Genomic DNA, 18,737 nt, shown 5'->3' on the forward strand with positions numbered 1-18,737 from the left:
GATGTGTATGTGTGGATCTCTCTCACTTCTCCCACTGGCCTGTGAGCTAATTCAATTGTGTAAGTCTTCTCCCTGGCACACAGTAAGTGCTCAACAAATATCCTAATAGTCCATAGCTGTTTCTCTAATCCTTGACATGAAATGAAGGATTTGCAATGAAATGCAAATAAATATGCAAATATTCGTCTCTCTGTGACCCGGGCTCCTGATTTATGTAGAAATCGTCAAAGGTGCTTGGGGTCAGTGTGTCCTGATCTGTAGGGTCTTGCCACAAAGGAATCCTTAGGAATCAGTGAGACCCAGAATTTCAACAACATGTCAGCCGTGCAAGCACGGATGGGCCATTTGTCAGGATGGTTAGATGATTCTTCGGAAAGACTGTTCGCAGAAGAATATTCTCTGATAAGAAAGATAACATCCTGCATTTATGAAGGCATGTTTAGTCTACACGTTTTAAGAGCCCCTGTTCCCTACCATTGAGGGGATTTCAGTAGGATACACTGTCTGTTTAAGTGGCAGAGATCTGGACTTGGAGGACCTCTGATTAATGTGTTTTTAAAAATTTTTTTTTTTTCAACGTTTATTTATTTTTGGGACAGAGAGAGACAGAGCATGAACGGGGGAGGGGCAGAGAGAGAGGGAGACACAGAATCTGAAACAGGCTCCAGGCTCTGAGCCATCAGCCCAGAGCCTGACGCGGGGCTCGAACTCACGGACCGCGAGATCGTGACCTGGCTGAAGTCGGACGCTTAACCAACTGCGCCACCCAGGCGCCCCATGATTAATGTGTTTTTGATAATCTTCTCCAGGATGGGACAGAGTTACATTCCTTGGTCTTGGTACAAGCCCCAGCTGTGAAACTGAAGCACTGGGAGATTTCTTGGTCTCTTTTCCACTGGGAGATTTCTTGGTCTCTTTTCTCATAGAATGTTCCGCCTTTATCCTAGATTCTATGTGGAATCAAACGAATCTGGGGATTCTTTTAATTTATTGGCTCTAAACATGGTGCAGGATCCAAGGGAGATGCTTGGAGTCAAGGTCAGAAGTGAAGCCTGAGCTCTCAGTGAAGCCTTCAGAGGATAAAGCTGTTTAGATCAGGTCAAAAGCTGCCCCAACACCCTGATAATACACCTGGTTGTTCCTGTGATAGGAAGTAAACGGAACTGGGAGAGGGCAGTGAGATGTTACTGGGAGAAAAGAGGCCTCCGTGCCTTATGTAAGTCGTGTTCCAAATACACGCTTCTGAATAAGAGATGGGTGGTCTATATCGCAGTTCCCAGGCACTGCATGGCATCACCATATCAAGAAAGTCCCTTTAGACTCCTCCAAGCCTGCCTGTCTTTGACTTCACTTACACTTCTCTGAGGTCCTGAAGGGCTAGGATTCCTGAGAAACGAAGTTGGGTCCCAGAAATATCTACATTCAGGAAAAGAGGAAAAATGCTAGTAAGATGGCTCCCCAAGGTAAACCAATCTTCCAAAATTAATGAATTGATGGAATCATCACTTTGTTTCTAAAATAATCCAGGAATGCAATTTCTTCACTTCTGTTGCAGATAGAAGTTAAAAAAAAAAAAAAAAAGACTGAGGGCACCCACATACCTTGACAAAAGCAAAACTTTCCATTGATTCTCCTGATTTTCTCCCCTATCTTACAAGCTTAGCTTTGAATCCTTGGAGAAGCTGGAGGTCAGTGGAACAATGTGGCAAAATGGAGAGACACTGGTGTTGAAGTTGGGAGACCCTGGATCCAGTTCCCACTCTGCCTCTGACCAGCTTTGTGACTTGTGACAAGTTACTGACCTTCTCCATCTGGGTTTCGTCTTGTATGATGCACGTGTGCAGAACCATTATGTACGACAGACAGGCTGCTTCAGAAGCTGGTGACCTATTTGTCACCATCAGGAGAACCCCGAAGCCTGATTGGCCACTTGGTGGGCCTAAGGACTAGCGTTTGTCTAATGTTTTCAGATGTCATGAGGCTCTCTCAATAGGTGTCACTTCATATGGTGACCATGACAATCCGGTCAAGGAGATATCTCCATCCCCACTGTTAAAGACCAGATGGGAGAACAAAGTCCCTTGGCCAAGCTCATGGCACAGTGATCAGAGGTGAGAAACTTCACCCCAGACCTGGCTGATGCCACGTACAGTGCCTCACCAGGACACGGGCTGCTCCTCTGTCAGATTCCCGAACCAGGGAGCTGACTGGCACATGGTTTCTAGATCCCTTCTGATTCTAACAGTCCGTGCTTCTCTCAATATAATGAGGGGGCTGGAGTAAACCAACAATGTTAAAAAGAGTCTGTGCTCTCAAATGAAATCTCCTGTAGAAGGCCAAAATATGAAATAGATAATTGCTTCCACCCAGATGTCCATCAAGTGACAAACAGATAATAAAATAGAATATACCCATACAACGGAATATTATTTGGCCGTAAAAAGGAATAAGGACTGATACATGCCACAACATGGGTGAACTTTGAAAACATGCTAAGTGAAAGAAACCAGACACAAAAGACTGCACACTGCATGATTCTACTTATATGACGTGTCTGGAATAGGTCGATCCGGAGACAGAGAGTAGGTTGGGGGAGGTGGGAATGAGGAGTGGCTGCTTCATGGGTACAGGGTTTCCTTTAGGGGTTGACATTTTGGAAGCAGTTAGATAGGGGTGGTGGTTGCATAACACCGTGACTGTACTAAGTGCCATGGAATTTAAATAGTTAATTTTATGCTATGTGAATTTTACCTCCATATATGGGTGTATACGCACAGATATATGATATTTCCAGAGTCCCACCCCATCAGCCTCCCCCTTCGCATGTCCCTACAATGCCTCCAAAGAACCCCAATGTGTAAATCAGAATCACTTCATATTACAAAATGTTGTCATAGTTCAGACAGCTATTTTTTTCCTTCAGGGGCCAAAGGTATTTTTCCTTAATCCAACAAATAAATATGCCTGGGCCAGTAATATCTTGCTACTCAGAAACGGAACCTTCCATTGGCAAACAGCTCCAATGTCCACAGCGGTCCCGTAGCTTCAGTTTTAGGATACGTAACTCAGAATTCTACTCTAAGTATACCCAGAAAGATAACAATAGCTAAGCTTTATTTTTTGGTGTTTTCTTCTCATATTCTAGTAGATTGTTTTATTTTGAGTGGTGAGCTAAGCATGATTAAGTGGCTACTCTGAATAGTTTTTCATGTTGTTTCATTTAAATGCCATTTTATAGAAAAGGACACTGATAATTTTTTCATGATAGTTTTTCATGATAGTTTTTCATGTTGTTTCATTTAAATGCCATTTTATAGAAAAGGACACTGATAATTTTTTCATTATAAAATTTTATAATTTTATAGAAAAGGACACAGCTCTGCAACAATCCTGAGGTCGGAACTTAAAGCTCATCCCTTCGAGCTCAGGAGAAAGCCTCCAGCTAGGCCAGGAAGGGTACGTGCAGTCACCAGCTCCTGTGCCCAAGGAAGGCACGAGGGCCACTTTCAGTCCCACCAGGAAAGTGACCCCAGCCTGTCAGCCCCTGAGGTGTGTGAAGATGCCTGACGCATGGACACGCGTCCCCTCGGCACCTTCCCAGAGAAGTTGAGAGGCACGAAGAGGTCAGGACCTCTATCTACCATTTCTCCTCAGCGTATATGGGGACAGTGAAGACCCACCTCAGTGTCACGCTGACGACATGTGCTCAAGGACGAAGTAACAAGGGACACTGCAGACCCTCATTTGCTAAAGAGTTGTAGGGAAAGGCTAGGAAATCATCTGTTTTTAAAGGTTTAGGTCATGGACGCCTGGGTGGCTCAGTCGGTTGAGCGTCCGACTTCAGCTCAGGTCACGATCTTCGCAGCTTGTGAGTTCGAACCCCGCATCCGGCTCTGTGCTGACAGCGTGGAGGCTGCAGCCTGCTTTGGATTCTGTGTCTCCCTCTCTCTCTGCCCCTCCCCTCCTCACATCCTGTCTCTCTCTCTCTCTCTCTCTCTCTCTCTCTCTCTCTCTCTCTCAAAAATAGATAAGCGTTAAAAAAATAATAAAAATAAATTAATTTTAAAAAATAAAGGTTTAGGTCAGATCCTATTTAAACACAAGACACTCTGGTTTCTAAAGCTCCCTCCCATCCTAGAAGTCTCTGTGACATCATTTTCTGCACAGTGACACGGTGTCTGATTTGGACACATATGATTCAGCATTACTACACTGGGCATTTTCTGTGGGCATAAGTATGGTGCTTTTTCAAGTTATTCTGAAACTTTTCTACACAGAGGAGTTGAGGATAATTTTAGCCTTTTTTTTATCTGCATGGTAAAGTTACCAAAACGGTCATAATAATTCCTTACATACAAATGCACTTTACGGATTACAAAGTACTTTAATGGACGATCATTACTGTGTTTTTTTTTTTTTAAGGGGAAATTTAGGAAAATTATCAGTAAGTGACATTTGGCTATTCATATACCCCCTTATATTCTAGGTAAGAAAAGGGGGAGAGGAAAGATTTATATTAGAATTGAGGTCAGGTTCTAGAAATTTTACCTATTCCTGGTTATCAATTTTTAAAAGAGCCAGTGCTTCTTCAGTTAAAACAAGGTTCTGCTACTTATGATTGGTAAGCTGCAAATGCCTTGCCCAACCTTCCTGTGGTCCCGTGCCCCGTCGCTATTAAATTTTAGTTGTGGCAGCTCACAGAGATGATCCAGAATGCCAGGTGTGGGTAAACAAAACTAAACAAAACGGAACGCAAAAAAACTGAAACAACAAGAAGAAAGCTAATCACGTTTCAATATCACTTAATGTGAAAATACAGTGATGCTTTTATATCTTTTCCTGTTTTTCATGGCCACACAATGGCCCCTGGATTTGTTCCCACACACACACACACACACACACACACACACACAAATCAGGCTGCTAATGTGTCAAGGTCATCTTCAAAGAGCTGTACCGGCGTGCCATACTGACATGGATAGCCACTGAAACCTCCCCACAGTGCCACACAATCTCCCAAGACCTAACCTCTATCAGGGAGATCGATAACCCTTAGAGAGTAGATGTTCAAGGAATGAGTTTATTGCAGTTAATCTGACCAAACTGCAATCCACCTGCTGCCTTTCCTTCGGGATGGCGGAAGAAAGCAGTCACGTGCTCATACGAATGGACACCTCACCCATGGTGTTGGGGCCACACCCAGGATGCGGCAGAGCTGACAGGCCACCACTTTGAAGCTCTAATTGGCCGAAGCCACACCCGGCGGGACTGGCCCTCCGAACTGCAGGTGAATGTTCTCGGTCAGGTCTTGCCAACAATGGCAATCTGTGCTTCCCACGAGGAAGAACGCCCCAGAGGAACACTCAACCGAGCAGGCACCATCCAGCCTGACTCAGAATATGACAAATGCTCCTACAGAGTGACATTTCCTGCCAGGCAGTGGCACTCAACCTTGACTGCACGGTAGAATCACCTAGGGAACCTAAAATACTTCTGTGGCCAGCCCTCCAGCCCAGGCTCATTAAAATCGGCGTCTCTAGAAGCGGGGACCCTCACACTGGTATTTATGAAAGCTCTCCAGATGGTTCTAACATGCAGCCAAGGGAGAAGCACCAGTGCAGAATATTCTAGCACTGTCTGGGCTTGAGCCCAGCTGGTGAGGTGCTGCAGGAGAGGAACTCGCAAAACACCACTTGCTTAGGAAAGGGAAGTCCATGCTCCCTGAGGTCTCGAGCCACAGCTGACAAGTGCTTTATTTGTCTGCGGGCATTTAGGTCAAGCTGATTTGTTGGGGGGACAAGGAGGGCTTTGATTTTTTTGCCTAAAACAAGCATAACGATATTTACTTTGCGAGAGCCAGGAATTTGATAAAAACAAAACAAAATACCCAAATGAGATGCTGTTCATTTCTGGGGTGATTCCGGGGAGGGAGGGGTGAGGCACATACTCTTACCAATGCCCCAACTGGGGTAACGCACCCTGGGGCCAGTGGGATGGAAAAGAACAATAACTGTAAAGAATACAGAACTCCCAGAACTTCAAGTGGCCCTGCAAACGTCGAAACCAAAAACTTATCCTGCAAGAGTATAAACATCAGGAAGAAAGTGAAAAGGGAAACGATTCTTATCACGTCCAAGCAACCTATGGCCCTCTCCTTGGTTTTGTTTTACTCTCTCCCTATGTTTGGGCATTTCCAAGAAAAGCTCTACGTGAACAGTGGTGGGTGAGAGGAGATTCCACCTCAGGGGAAAGTGGGTTCGTAGAAGAGACTTTCCAGATTCAAATAACAGTCAGCTAAAAATTCATCAGCTGAATCCCAAACGTTGGATTCATACACAAGTCTCCATCTCCTGATTGCAAGTCACTATATTTGGAGGCTGATGTCCACAAATGAAAATGTGATGGGTGAGATTGTTTAATGTGTAAATCTCACTCCAATGTTACAATGTTCTAAGGGAACTTAGCTGCTTGGGACACTGCCAGCAGAGTTGATAGAAATGAATGATATAAAAAATATACTCACTGGTTCTCTCTTTTCTTCTTAAGTGGGTCCATCAGGCGTAGTGTGTCTCTGATCACGGCCACCTTCACTTCTTCATCGACAAGGCTGGGGACATTTTCAAAGACCCCCGGAGAAAGCTTGAATGGGTAAGGATTCAGTGTTACAGTGGCGAGTGATTCAGTACCAAGTACCTATTAGCACTGGCTCCAGTGGTTGTACTGTTAGGCTTTGCTTATGTTCATCTACAGAAGGTAATTTTTTAAAGACTCCCTTTATGTTACTTTTACAGTGTCAGTTTCCTTTAACAAATCAACAAAATATGTAAAGCGGAAATACATACATAAGGAGCACTATGTCTTTCTAGTTATCAAAATCATACATGCTCGCTGTAGAAAACTTGGAAATATAGAAGGGGTTAAGAAAATAAAAGAAATCCACAAACTCCCCCCAAAACACAATATTAGTATTTGGTGTGTTTCCTTCCAGTCTTTTTTTATGCACTAACCACTGTTGAATGTGCTATTTATGTTAGTGATTCGAGTATGTCGACATGGCTAAATCATATTCCTAGAATTTCAATTAGTTCATCTCCTGAGGCTAACTAATTAGTTCACGTCAAAACTGATGGAAAGGTTCAGCTGCCTCTATGTCTGCAGACCTTAAAAATTGGAAGAATGGCATGCTGAGAAGTTACCAGGGGTCGGAGAGGTCTTATATTTATAGACTCTGTTCAGAGCTCCACAAAACTGAAACTATTTAGACTGGAACAGAAGTTCACTGTGCAAATCTGAGAATGCTGAACCTTGTTTAGCCGAGTGAACAGCATGAGAAGGCACGTGCAGTTGTATGGCAATATATTCAACGAGGCGTTCAAAATACTTACTTCTTGCTCATGTTCGATTCTCATGCTGGGATTTGCATTTACTTCCAGGAGAATAGGCTTCAGATTTTTCATCAGAAGGATGTCAAAGCCTAGAATCTGGGTAGGATACACATAATTCAAGATTACTCCCTCTAGCTACAATTTCTTTTCAGGAATCAAGTATGGTGTTAGGGTCATTAAGGTGACAATAAGTTCAAACTTGGCCCCCAACCTGAGCCTTGACCCTAGCTTCTCTTGTCCACGGCCCCTCTGCCCCTGGGTGTTCTTGTCAGGCTAAATGGACAGCAGAAAATTTCACAGGAACCTTGATGATGGGATGAGTTCTCCTGGTGCATTTCAGCAATATCGGTGACCTCTTTCTTCCTTAACAGGTTTTTTATTATGTTGAGGATCAGTAGTGCCCATCAATTTCTCCCTCTCCATCTGCTCTCCTCTATTAAGCTGCTTCTTAGCTAGATCTCTGAAAACCCAAGGCTACCTTTCATAACCTCAGATGTCCATCAGTATCACTTAAGGAGCCCTTTCAAAACCACCACATATCCCCCAGCTCACACCTACAAGTCAGAATCTTTCAGAGTAGAACCCAGGCAAACTAGTTTTGAAAAACAATGCCCCCCTGCTCCCCACCCCAGTGATTTTGAAAGACGCTCCTTAGCTAAGGAAAGGGAATATTTATTAGGCACCAATTACTCCACGATGCACCAATTATTCATAATCTCGTTTAGTCCTCATGATGGTGTGTTTGAAGGAAGGATCCTGCTCTCCATTTTCCAAAAGCAGAAACTGAGTCTCACAAAGGCCAATGGATTTCCCCAAGCTCGCCTAGCGAGTAAGTGACAGAGTTGGATTTCATACCCACATAAGGCTGGCTCCAGAATTTGTGGGATCCAGTGCAGGATGAAAACACGGTGGGGGGGGGGGGAGACTTGTTCAAAAAGTACTGACAATTTCATGATGGTGGCAGCAGAGCATTAAACCAAGCACGGAGCCCTTCTGAGCACAGAGTGCTGTGTCACTGCACAGACCCACACCCAAGGCTAACCCCAACACCATGTGTCCTTGACACCCTCCCTTCCATCCAGCGTGCTGCTTTAGGTGAGGCTTCGTCTTTGGCTTCCTTCAGTTCCTCACAAGCCCTAGGATGGGGTAAGCCACCCTGTGCATCTTTCCCTCTGCCCGAAACAACCCTTCACCTGCAATAACATCTCCCGATCCTCAAAATCACTGGTTCTAATTAGATTCAGACTCAAACCACAAGGACGTCAGATTCTCGGGAGGACTCTCCTTATCTCTCTAGGAGGTGATAAGGTAGAAAGCTTCTGACATAATTGACACAGTCCCAAAGTTTCAAAAAATAAAGTGGAGAATAAAGGAGAGAAAAAGAAAAAGATACAGCTGTATCCCCTCCTCTGTGGATCAAGCAGAAAAGATGAAGGGAAACCCATTTACTTGTCTATATAGAATGTGCATTAGTCAGACGGTAATTATCCAACTGTAGCCTCATTCTTATTAATGAAATCAGAGCCCGAATGACGATTTTTGGGGGTAATTCAGGATGAGGTTATTCTTCAGTGAAGGGCAATGAGGATGAGAAGTTGGAAAAAGTCACCCTTGCTCTATTTTTCTTTCCCTGGTCATGAAAAGAAAGGAATGGAAATTCAGTAGAAAATGTTACATGCATTATAGATCCACTTAATAATATATGGCAAGTGGCTATGAGTGATGAGGCCTTTAGAAGACTCTGGTGACATCATCAGTCTAACTGCAGGCCGGGGCTGAGGCATGTGGTGTTGATGAGGCTACAGAGAACAGCGGGCTGTGGTGCCTGCATTTATCATCCTTAGTCATCAGCTGCTTTCTGCTACATCTTAGAAGCTTGGACTCGCTCTTTCTCAGCTTGGTGGGCTCTTTCAGTTCAATGAACAGTGGTTTCCTGAAAATAAAGCTATAGGAAAGCTGGAGAAGGCAAAACCTCAACAGCCATACTGATCTGCACCCACCAATGGCATGGTATTTTCTAGAACCTAAACTTGGCTGCATGTCGTTGAATATGTAGGGTCTTGTACAGAAATGCTCTGGAGTCAGAAATACTTGGCTCCAATCCTACCTCTGTTTCTCGCACTAGCTAGACAACTCTAGGTGCAGTGCATAGCCTCTCTGAGCTTCATATACCTCATGAAAAATGAGAGCTGACGATAGCTACCTTGCAGAGTAGCTGATGATGGAAGCAAAAAGCACCTATGACTATGCTCATCATGTAGGAGGTACTCAATATATGACAGTTCCCTTTGCAGTTTCCTACCGATCCCACCAACAAGAAATGGCATTATGTGGCTTTAGAGTCCAGAAGAGCTCATTTCAAATCCTAGCTCTGCCTTTAATGTGCATAACTATGGGCAAGTTACTTAGCAACTCTAAGCCCCAGTTTCTTCATCTGTAAAATGGGAATAAGAATAGTACTTACCTTAGTTCATTCATTCAAAAAAATATTTATTGAGTGCTTTCTTATATCCCAGGAACTATTCTACCTTCTAGAAATATAGCAGTGGACTAGACGAGGTCCCTGACCCCATGGAGCTTACAATCCAATAAATAGTGGGGAGCCAAGACCAAATAAAGATAATGGAATGTAAAATATTTTGCACAGTGCCTGAAACATAGTATTTAATAAAGGACATTATTATATTTTTTTCATGAATTCAAGGAAATATAGATTTTCTTTTCAAAAGTTCAATGAAATATGTAGCACCAGTGGATCTCAATAAACAGAATAACGGAACTGGGAGAAGCTTAGAGTTGATCTTGTCATAAAATTCTGGAATAGAGCTGGAAAAAAATCAGGAATTTGGTCCAGTGTTTTTCAAAATGGGGTTCTTTTCTGGGGAAGCACTGGGGAGGCCAGATCAAAGCAACTTTTACCTATCTCATATACTGGATCCCCAGAGAAGAAAGCTTTATATATATACATATATATGTGTGTGTGTGTGTGTGTGTGTGTGTATAAAATATAATGTATAATATATATAATATACATATATATATAAAGCTTTCTTCTCTGGGGATCCATATATACATACATACATATATATATGCGTATATATATATACATATATATATATTTTTTAAACTACGAATTTAGTCTAACAGCCACTTTATGCAGATCATAAAAGCAGCTTAGAAAGGAGAAAACCTCCCTCCAGTTTGGTGGCAGAGCAAGAATTGTCAAAAGGAGAGAGAGGACTTTTCAGTCACATGATACTCTGCCCTGATGCAAGCAATTATGTGTTGCACACCTCCTACTCAAGGGGTACCCTGGGGATTCAAAGTTATCTGTCTTTCAGCCCTTTTAGAAGCTTCCACAACAACCTGGGAAGAAAAGGATCCTGCACCATTACTTGTAAACTCATGCCAAGGTCCAAGCTACGTTCCAATGAGGGGAGATTCTCTCTTGAACCCTAGAACTACACATCCATCTGTATCCAGAGTAGTCCCAACTGGGAGGTCCCAGAGTCCTCAAATTCAACATATCCAAACTCAGTATCACTATCCAAACTCACTAGCCTCTAAAATGGTCTCAATGACCCCCACCTCGTGGCAATCGTGCCCTTGTGTAATCCCTTCCCTTTGAGTGTGAGCTGTACCTAGTGACTTATTTCTAAAAAACAGCATAGGGCAGAAATGATGGGATGTCACTTTCAATATCAGATCATAAGAAGACCAGGGCTTCCATCTTGGAAGGCCTTCTCTTACTCTCTTGCTCACGCACTCTGAGGGAAGCTGGCTGCTACGTTGTGGACTGCCCTCCTGGAGGCACAGGTGACAAGGAACTAATGTCTCCAGGCAACAGCCAGGGGGTGCTGAGGCCTACTCCCAGGCTTCTTCCCCAGTCAGGCCTTGAGGTGACTGTAGTCATTGCAGCCTTGTAGGAGACTGAACCAGAGGGAGTCCCCGAAGCCTAGATTCCTGATCCACACACACTGAATGATAATAAATGTTTGTGAGTTTAAGCCGCTAAACTATTACTTTGGGAGTAATTTATTACACAGCCAATTGATCATTAATATAGCACCTTTCTCTAAAATCGACTTTGCCTCCTGTATTCCTTATCCACCCAATTACACAAGTTAAAACTTTCTCCTTCATCTTTTACATCTAGCTGCTCACCAACTCGTGTACATTCTGCCTCCTGAAGAGCTTTCCAGAGCTGGCCCATCCTCACTGCTCCTGGCCTAGATCAGGTCTGCACCAAGCTCTCATCTGGACTAATTTAATAGCTTTCCCATTCATTTCCCTGCTTTCGATCTCACACATCTAGTTCACCTGGCACAAGGGGCTGCCAGAGTAATTTTTCTAAAATGCAAACAGAGTATTAGCATTCCTCTGCCTAAAATCCCTGCCTGCAGAATGAAGGCCTAGGTCCACGGCATGTCCTACAAATTTCTCTATGACCTGACATCTGTCTTACATTCCAGCCTTATTTCCTCCCCCTCCCCCCTGCACATCTTGGGCTGTAATTGTGCTGAACTATTAGTAGTTCTAGGATGCTTTACTGCTTTCTCCTTTATACTCTTCTGCCTGGAAGACAACTTTACTGATGAAATATTTACTGAGCATCTACTAAATACTCAGTACTATTCTAGGCCCTGAGGATAAACCAGTGAACAAGACAAATGAGTGTGTTATGGTAGGTGGAGAGGAGGGTTGGTGGTTTAGAAGAATAATTAGGGAAGGTCTTGACATCCCATCGTCTTCTGGCTTCCACAGTTTCTGATCAGAATAACTTTTTGGTTATTCTTTGTTCCTCTGAACATAAGATTTTTTTTTTATCACTGGTTTTCCACAATTTGATTTTGTTAAGCTTTGATATGTGTGTGTGTGTGTGTGTGTGTGTGTGTGTGTGTGTGTCCTCCTTGGAGTTTCTTGAGCTTCTTGGATTGCAGATTTCTAGTTTTTTCTCAAATTTGGAAATATGGGGCTATTTCTCCAAAAAAAAAAAAAAAAGGCTTTCTGCATCTTCTTTGTCTCTTCTGCTCAGGGAGCTCCAATTATACACATGTTGATATTGTACCAGAGATAAGTGAGGGTCTGCTCACTTATTTTTCCTGTCATTTTCTCTATTCTATTGCTGTGTCTTCAAGTCCACTGATCCATTTCTTCTGCAGTGTCTAATCTGCTAATCTCATTCAGTGAATTTTTCATTTCATATTTTGTATCTTTCTCTTCTGGAAGTTCATGTGGTTCTTTTTAATAGCTTCCATCTCTCTTCTTCATTAAGCTCATATTTCCCTTTAAAATGTCGTGCATAGTTATAACAACTGTTGTAACATCCTTCCCCTACTAGTTTCATCGTTGCTGGTAACTCTGGGTCTGTTTGTATTGGTTTCCTCCCTTGGTATGGATTGCCTTACCTGCTCTGTGGAATGCCTGGATGCTGAATGCTGGATGGGAATGGATGCTGGACACTGTGAACATTACAATGCTGAGTGTCTAGGTTTTGTTTTTTAAAAAGTGCTAGGCTTTTTTGGCAGTTAGTTATTTGCAGATTAGTTTGATACCTCCAAGGCCTATTTTTTATGTTTATTTATTTATTTTGAGGGGGAGGTGGAGGGCAGAGAGAGAGGGAGAGAGAAAATCCCAAGCAGGGTCCATGCTGTCAGCACGGAGCCCGTTGCAGGATTTGAATCCATGAACCGTGAGATCATGACCTAGGCCGAAATTAAGAGTAGATGTTTAACCAACTGAGCCACTCAGGTGCCCCCAAGGCCTATTGTTTAAACTTCACTAGGGTGGGTCTAGAGTAACTTTCATTCCAGGGAAGAGTCAGTCCATTAAGGCATAACTTCTCCGGAACCTCCACTGAATGCTCCTGATGACCACCAAGGATGAGCCACACTGGCTACTTGGAGTATAAACATCTCTCCCTGCTCTGTGTGGGCACCGGAAGTTGTTTCGCTTATCAGTTCACCGGTCACTCTTTGCCCAGCTTGACTGACCCACACTCCACACATGGTGGCCTAGCACTCAGTAACAACACAGGGGTCTCTGCAGGTTCTGGAGCCCATTCCCTGCTCAGCTCCCTCCTTTTCAGAATTCTGTCCACAGAATTCCAGATACCTCAGCCTTCCCCAACTTTGATCTCCAACTCTTCAGCTCATTGAGGTCACAGGGCTTGGTTCAGGTTCCTCCCCGCATCCATATCCAGGAGATTGCTCCCAGACAGGAAGTTGTGGCGACCGTAGGACTCACCTCAGTTCCATCCCCCACTTCCTCAGGGATCACAGTGCTGAGATGTCTGTTGTCCAAAATCTGAAACCACTTATTTCATGCACATTGTCCAGCTTTCTAGTCATTTTCAAAAGGCTGTTAAGTCCAGATTTGTTGTTCCATCATGACCAGAAGCAAAAGCCTCGAGAGGGGATGCATGAATAGGGACTGAATGAAGTAAGTGGGTAAGTCATTTGAAGAGCTAAGGAAGAGCATTCCAGGCAGAGGGAGCAGCGAGAGCAAAGGTCACTTTTGAACAACAGCAAGGGGTGAGCAAGAGGGACAGTGGTAGGAGACGAGGTCAGATAGAAAGACAAGGGACAGGTCATGTCACATCTTGTAGGCCACGGTAAGGAGCCAGGACTTTCAAGTGCAACGAGAAAGCCGTTGGAGGGTTTGCACAAGGGAAGTAATTTGATCTGGCATGTTCTGAAAGAATCACTCTGGCTACGGTGAGAAAAATAGGCTATAAGCAGCAAGGGTGGGAAACAGGACATCAATTAGGAGGCTATGGAGGTGGTACAAGTGCAAGGTGACCCCTGCCTGGACTAGGATGGCAGCAGTGGAGCTGGTCAGACGTGGTTACATTTAGGATCTATCTGCAAGCGTTGCTTGTGTATTAGATCTAGGGAGGAGAGGAAAAGAAGAAAGCAGGATGGTTCAGGTTTTCCGTTTGTGGAACTGATCGGACGTCGTGCCTTTACCAAAATAGAAAACAATGGGAGACGAGGTTTGGGAGGGAATTCAAGAGTTTGATTTTGGACATGTTGGATGTGAAGGTCCCACTAGATGTCTGGGTGAAAAAAATGAAAGGGGGCAGCTGGATATACCAGCCTGGAGCTCAGGAGAGGTCAAGACTGGAGATAAAAATTTAGGAGTCAACAGCACATAGCTGGTACCTAAAGCCACGGGGCTAAGTGAGGTATTTAGAGAGTGGTTGTACATAAAAGAACTTTCCAGGCACTGCGTCCTGGGAATCCCCAACACTGAAGGTCCAGAGGAGGGGCACAGAAACAGCGGCCAGTGAGGTGGAAGGGAAAGCAGGTCACTATGGGGTCCCTTGCCCCTTTCTGCTTGGCAAATTCTTCTCCATGCTTAAGCTCCAGCTAAAACGGCTCCTCCTCTGGGAAGCCCTCCCTGATTGGGCCAGGCAAAGTTAATTACTCCTTTCTCTGTGACAGGCCCTCTTACAGGATTTACGGCAAAGAAAGGTTAACTTGCAAGCTCACCAGCTAGAGTGGCTGGAAAAAGGAGCCGCTATTAGCTCAAACCCAGGGCGTCTGAGAGCAAACCCCAAGCCCTCGTGTGGCCTTAAGGCTGCTTCTTATCTCCTTCCTATGGGGTGCCTGGGGCTGAAGGCGAGCAGGAGGTCAAGAGGACAGAGAAGAAAGAGAAACGCGTTAGCATTTAGGAAAGGTGTCTCCTCCAGACATCTAAGGGAAAGGATCATGAGCCGAGGAGAGAATTAGACACAGAGCTAAAGGAAGATACAGACCAAGCAACAGGATTGGGAAAGAATGTTTTTGAAAGCTGAGCGGAAAACCTTTCCTCTGCATGTGTTTTTCTGCCACATGAATCATCTACCCCCAGATGGACCTTACTGCTGAAGCCAGAGTCACACTGCTGCCCCCAAGAAGACTGACATGGGGATGTGTTGTGGCGGCGGAGGGGGGGGTGGGTAGCAGTGTGGCTGGGCGATGACGGGGGCCAGGCTGGAATGACAGGGTTGCCACGTTCCCTAGGCAACAGATTACAGGAAACCTGCCCACAGCCTGAGCTGTGCCAGCAGCTGCTCCGGGCCACCACAGTTTCCCAAGTAGTTATTGTGGCTATGATTGGAAAGGGGGCACAATCACATGTTTAAGATAAATGTAATGTGGTTGGCTAGAGTCTATGTCCTGGAATGCTGCAGTGTGGGCCGGGCCCAGGCTTCAGGCAAAGGGGGCTTCACGACAAAGAAATAATTTATTATACCTGCACAGCACATTATAGTTTGCAAAGTCCTTTGTACTCTTTATCTCGCGTGGGGCGGACAACAGCACTGTAAGGAGGGTGAGGAAACCGAGGCACAGAGAAGTTAAGTGACTTATGTAAGATCACACAGCAACTCGATAGCAGAACCATACCTTCTCCCTAAATCTCTGGGTTTCAAATCACTTCAGGTATTTGAGACCCAAACTAACAAGTGTTTTACCAAGTGATAAGAATAAAGTAACTAAGAGAGGCCCCCAAGGGAAAAAGAATAGTCTTTTCTCAATCACTGTGAATCTGAAATGCAGGGTAAACCAAATTTCAAACACCTAAAACTTTATGCCTTGTCAAAGTTTTTCACCTATAATACTTCACGCTACCCCTAAGAAGGCAGGTGGGGAGGTGAGTGTAGGCGATTCAGACAGGGAGACAGCGGCCCAGGGTGGTGAAGAAGCTTGCCCAAGGTCACACAGCTGGAAAGAGGAAGAGCTTCTCCTTTGGAATGTTACTTCCAGCCCAGGGCTCATCCCCTGGCCCCCAGGTCTGGAAGCATTTAGTGTGGTCAAGCAATGGAAAACAGATATGGGGGCTGTGGTTCCATTTGCTAGACATGATCTGTCCAAACCAGTGGCTCCCTCCCTGTCTGCCCTCCAATTCCCCACAGTGTGGGCCCCTGGTTCCACCCCAATGACTGCCCCGTGCGGCCTGTCCACAGCAGGATAGGCAGCGAACAACCACCCTGGCCCCTCCCCCTTGCACGCTCACTGTGCCAGGGCTGTGTGGCTTGGCTGTGCATGCTGGGCCCACATGATACTCCTGGAATAGCTGTCACCGTCAAACAGATGTGACCACATGGTCCCCCGGGATGACCCCTGGATGCCTCCACGTTGCAACTATCTCCTGCCCCCAATCTTCTCATGGCTTGGGATAAGACGCGTTTTCTCTATTCCTATCTCTAAATGCTGCCCACTTACCCTTTCTAATGCGTTAAGCTGCCTACCGGATGGCTGAGCTGGGCATCCCACCTGGGACCCAAAGCCTGAGGTCCAAGTGCCTAAGGACAGATCTTCAGATGACAGCCATCCCCTCCTGGAACTGATCACTGCCTGAATTGCCCTCCAAAGGGCCCCACCAGCCTGCCTGGAAACCCTGCTGACCAGTGCCCAGCCCCAGGGGCTCTCTGTTTGGCCTCTCTGTTTGGCACCTGCACCTGGGGACCAGCCCCCTCTCTTGCTATTGAATTAACAGCCCATCCGTTAGAGACGCTGCCCCACTGCGTCTCCTCTCCTTGCTCCACACCACCCGCTGCTCTCCCGCCTTAGACGGAGGACGAGGAACAGCCCAGACAAATAGTGTGTATTTACACTGGCATCTACAGCAATACACAGGAAACAGCCCCAATGCTCCACCTCAACATGCAATGGAAGAGAATGTTGAAAAAGACTGTATACTTTATAGCAGCGTTTTTATAAATCTCAAAACCAAGCAAAATGAAACAATATACTGTTCAGGGATACATTCGTGCATCACAAAAGGATTTTTAAAAACAAGGGGATGATACACATAAAATTCTGGATAACATGAACCCGGGGGTGGGTAGGAAAATGGGATCGGGACAAGCACAGTAGTTGGCAATCTTGAACAGGGCGGGGCGGGGCGGGGGGTGCGTTTGGGATGACCATTCTGTTGTTCTGCTCCGTAGCTTACACACATGTTCTGTGTATTCTATTTACACGTCGATTGCCACAAGTAATTCTAAAGATTAGATGGACAGGGTCCCAGAGGGTCTTGCTATCTGCTCCCCATTCTGATTTATCTGGTGGTGGGAACCTGTGTGTCTCCTGAGCGCCTGGACTCCAGCTTCCCCGACACCCACTTCACAGACAAATGCCCTGAGCAAACCCTCTGCTGTCACTCCTGCTCCCCGCCCCCACCTGGGCTCAGCCCACCACACCGTGGCCCCTGCCCCATCACTCCCCTGAAGACCGCGAAGCTCAGTGGGCACTTTCAGTTCTGGTCCCGTGTGACATCTCAGCATTCGCTGCTGCCGTTCCCTGCCCGCTCCTTCTCCAGGCGCGCCTTCCTTGGCACTTAGGGTGCTTCCCCTCCTGATATGCCTTCTATGTCTCAAGCCCCTTCTTGTTGACCTCCTTTGCTGGTCCCCCCACCCGAGCCGCCTCTCCCTTGCCTAAATGGTGGTGCCCACAGAGATCTTCTGAGGCCCCACCTCCCTGCAGCCTCACGTGGCCTGAGTCACTGAATGCTGATGACTTCCCAGCCCAGCCCCGGCCTCTCGCTCCTGAACTCCAGGCCCAAATGTCCGACTGTCCACTCAACCTCTCCACTTGGATGTCACACGGGCACTTCAAGGGCATGGTCAAGTCCAACTCCTGACCTTCCCCACACAAGCCCAGTCCCCTTCCTGAGGTTTGTATCCATCCATCCGAGTGCCTGAGCTCCTGGGAGTCCGTGTTGGCTCTCCGCTGCTCCCTCACCACCACACTCCCCCCACCCCATCTCCAGCCCAGCCCTTCCACTTCCAGAATGGCTCTCAGACCTATTCTCTCCACCCACACTGAGACCTTCCTCATCCTAGTGAACACCACCTCTTGCTTGTATGAAAGCCATCGGTTCATCAGCCTCTGCTCCCAGCCTTGCCCAATCCACTCTCCCCTCTGCCTTTGGTTTCTTCTTTGTAACGTGCGAACCTGAGCATGCCAGTCCCCGCGACCACCCTCTGGGGGGCCCCCTCAGCCTTCCGCGACTCGGCCACTACCAACCTGCCCGGCCTCCTCTTCCCTCGTCTCCCTCCAAGCTCTGCCTCAAACCCCACCCGCCAACCACACTGAACCTCTTTCAGTTCCTTGAATTGCCTGGTTGCCCCCGGAACACCGTCTCCCCCAGCCCAATCCAGAAATCTCCCGCTCCATCCAATTTCCGCTCCTGCAAAGCCTTCCCAGACCACCCTCACTCTCACCTAGAGGACGTTAGATGGCCCCACAATGTCACGGTGCCCAGTACATTTCTTACTCTACTCTAGCACTCGTGACACTTCATACCAGGTGCTTCGTAAACCATGTGTCTCTCATATTAGTAAATTCTATGCCTTGGCCAGTG

At 45.9% G+C, this 18,737-nt stretch overlaps 1 protein-coding gene across 1 annotated transcript in view; it reads right to left on the bottom strand.

Annotated features, from left to right (window-relative positions):
- TTLL11 (tubulin tyrosine ligase like 11) overlaps positions 1-18,737 on the bottom strand; it is a 238,318-nt gene that overhangs the window by 119,576 nt on the left and 100,005 nt on the right. Inside the window, exons 5-6 of the mRNA XM_047068962.1 lie at positions 7,386-7,481; positions 6,524-6,639 (exon numbers count right to left, since the gene is read on the bottom strand). Coding sequence (XP_046924918.1) covers positions 6,524-6,639; positions 7,386-7,481 — 212 coding nt within the window. The remainder of the gene's footprint in view (positions 1-6,523; positions 6,640-7,385; positions 7,482-18,737) is intronic.

This window comes from Lynx rufus, unplaced genomic scaffold (assembly GCF_022079265.1).
Source record: "Lynx rufus isolate CCGP_SWC_20201006 ecotype Redwood Valley unplaced genomic scaffold, mLynRuf1.p SCAF_10, whole genome shotgun sequence".
Lineage (NCBI taxonomy): Eukaryota > Metazoa > Chordata > Mammalia > Carnivora > Felidae > Lynx > Lynx rufus.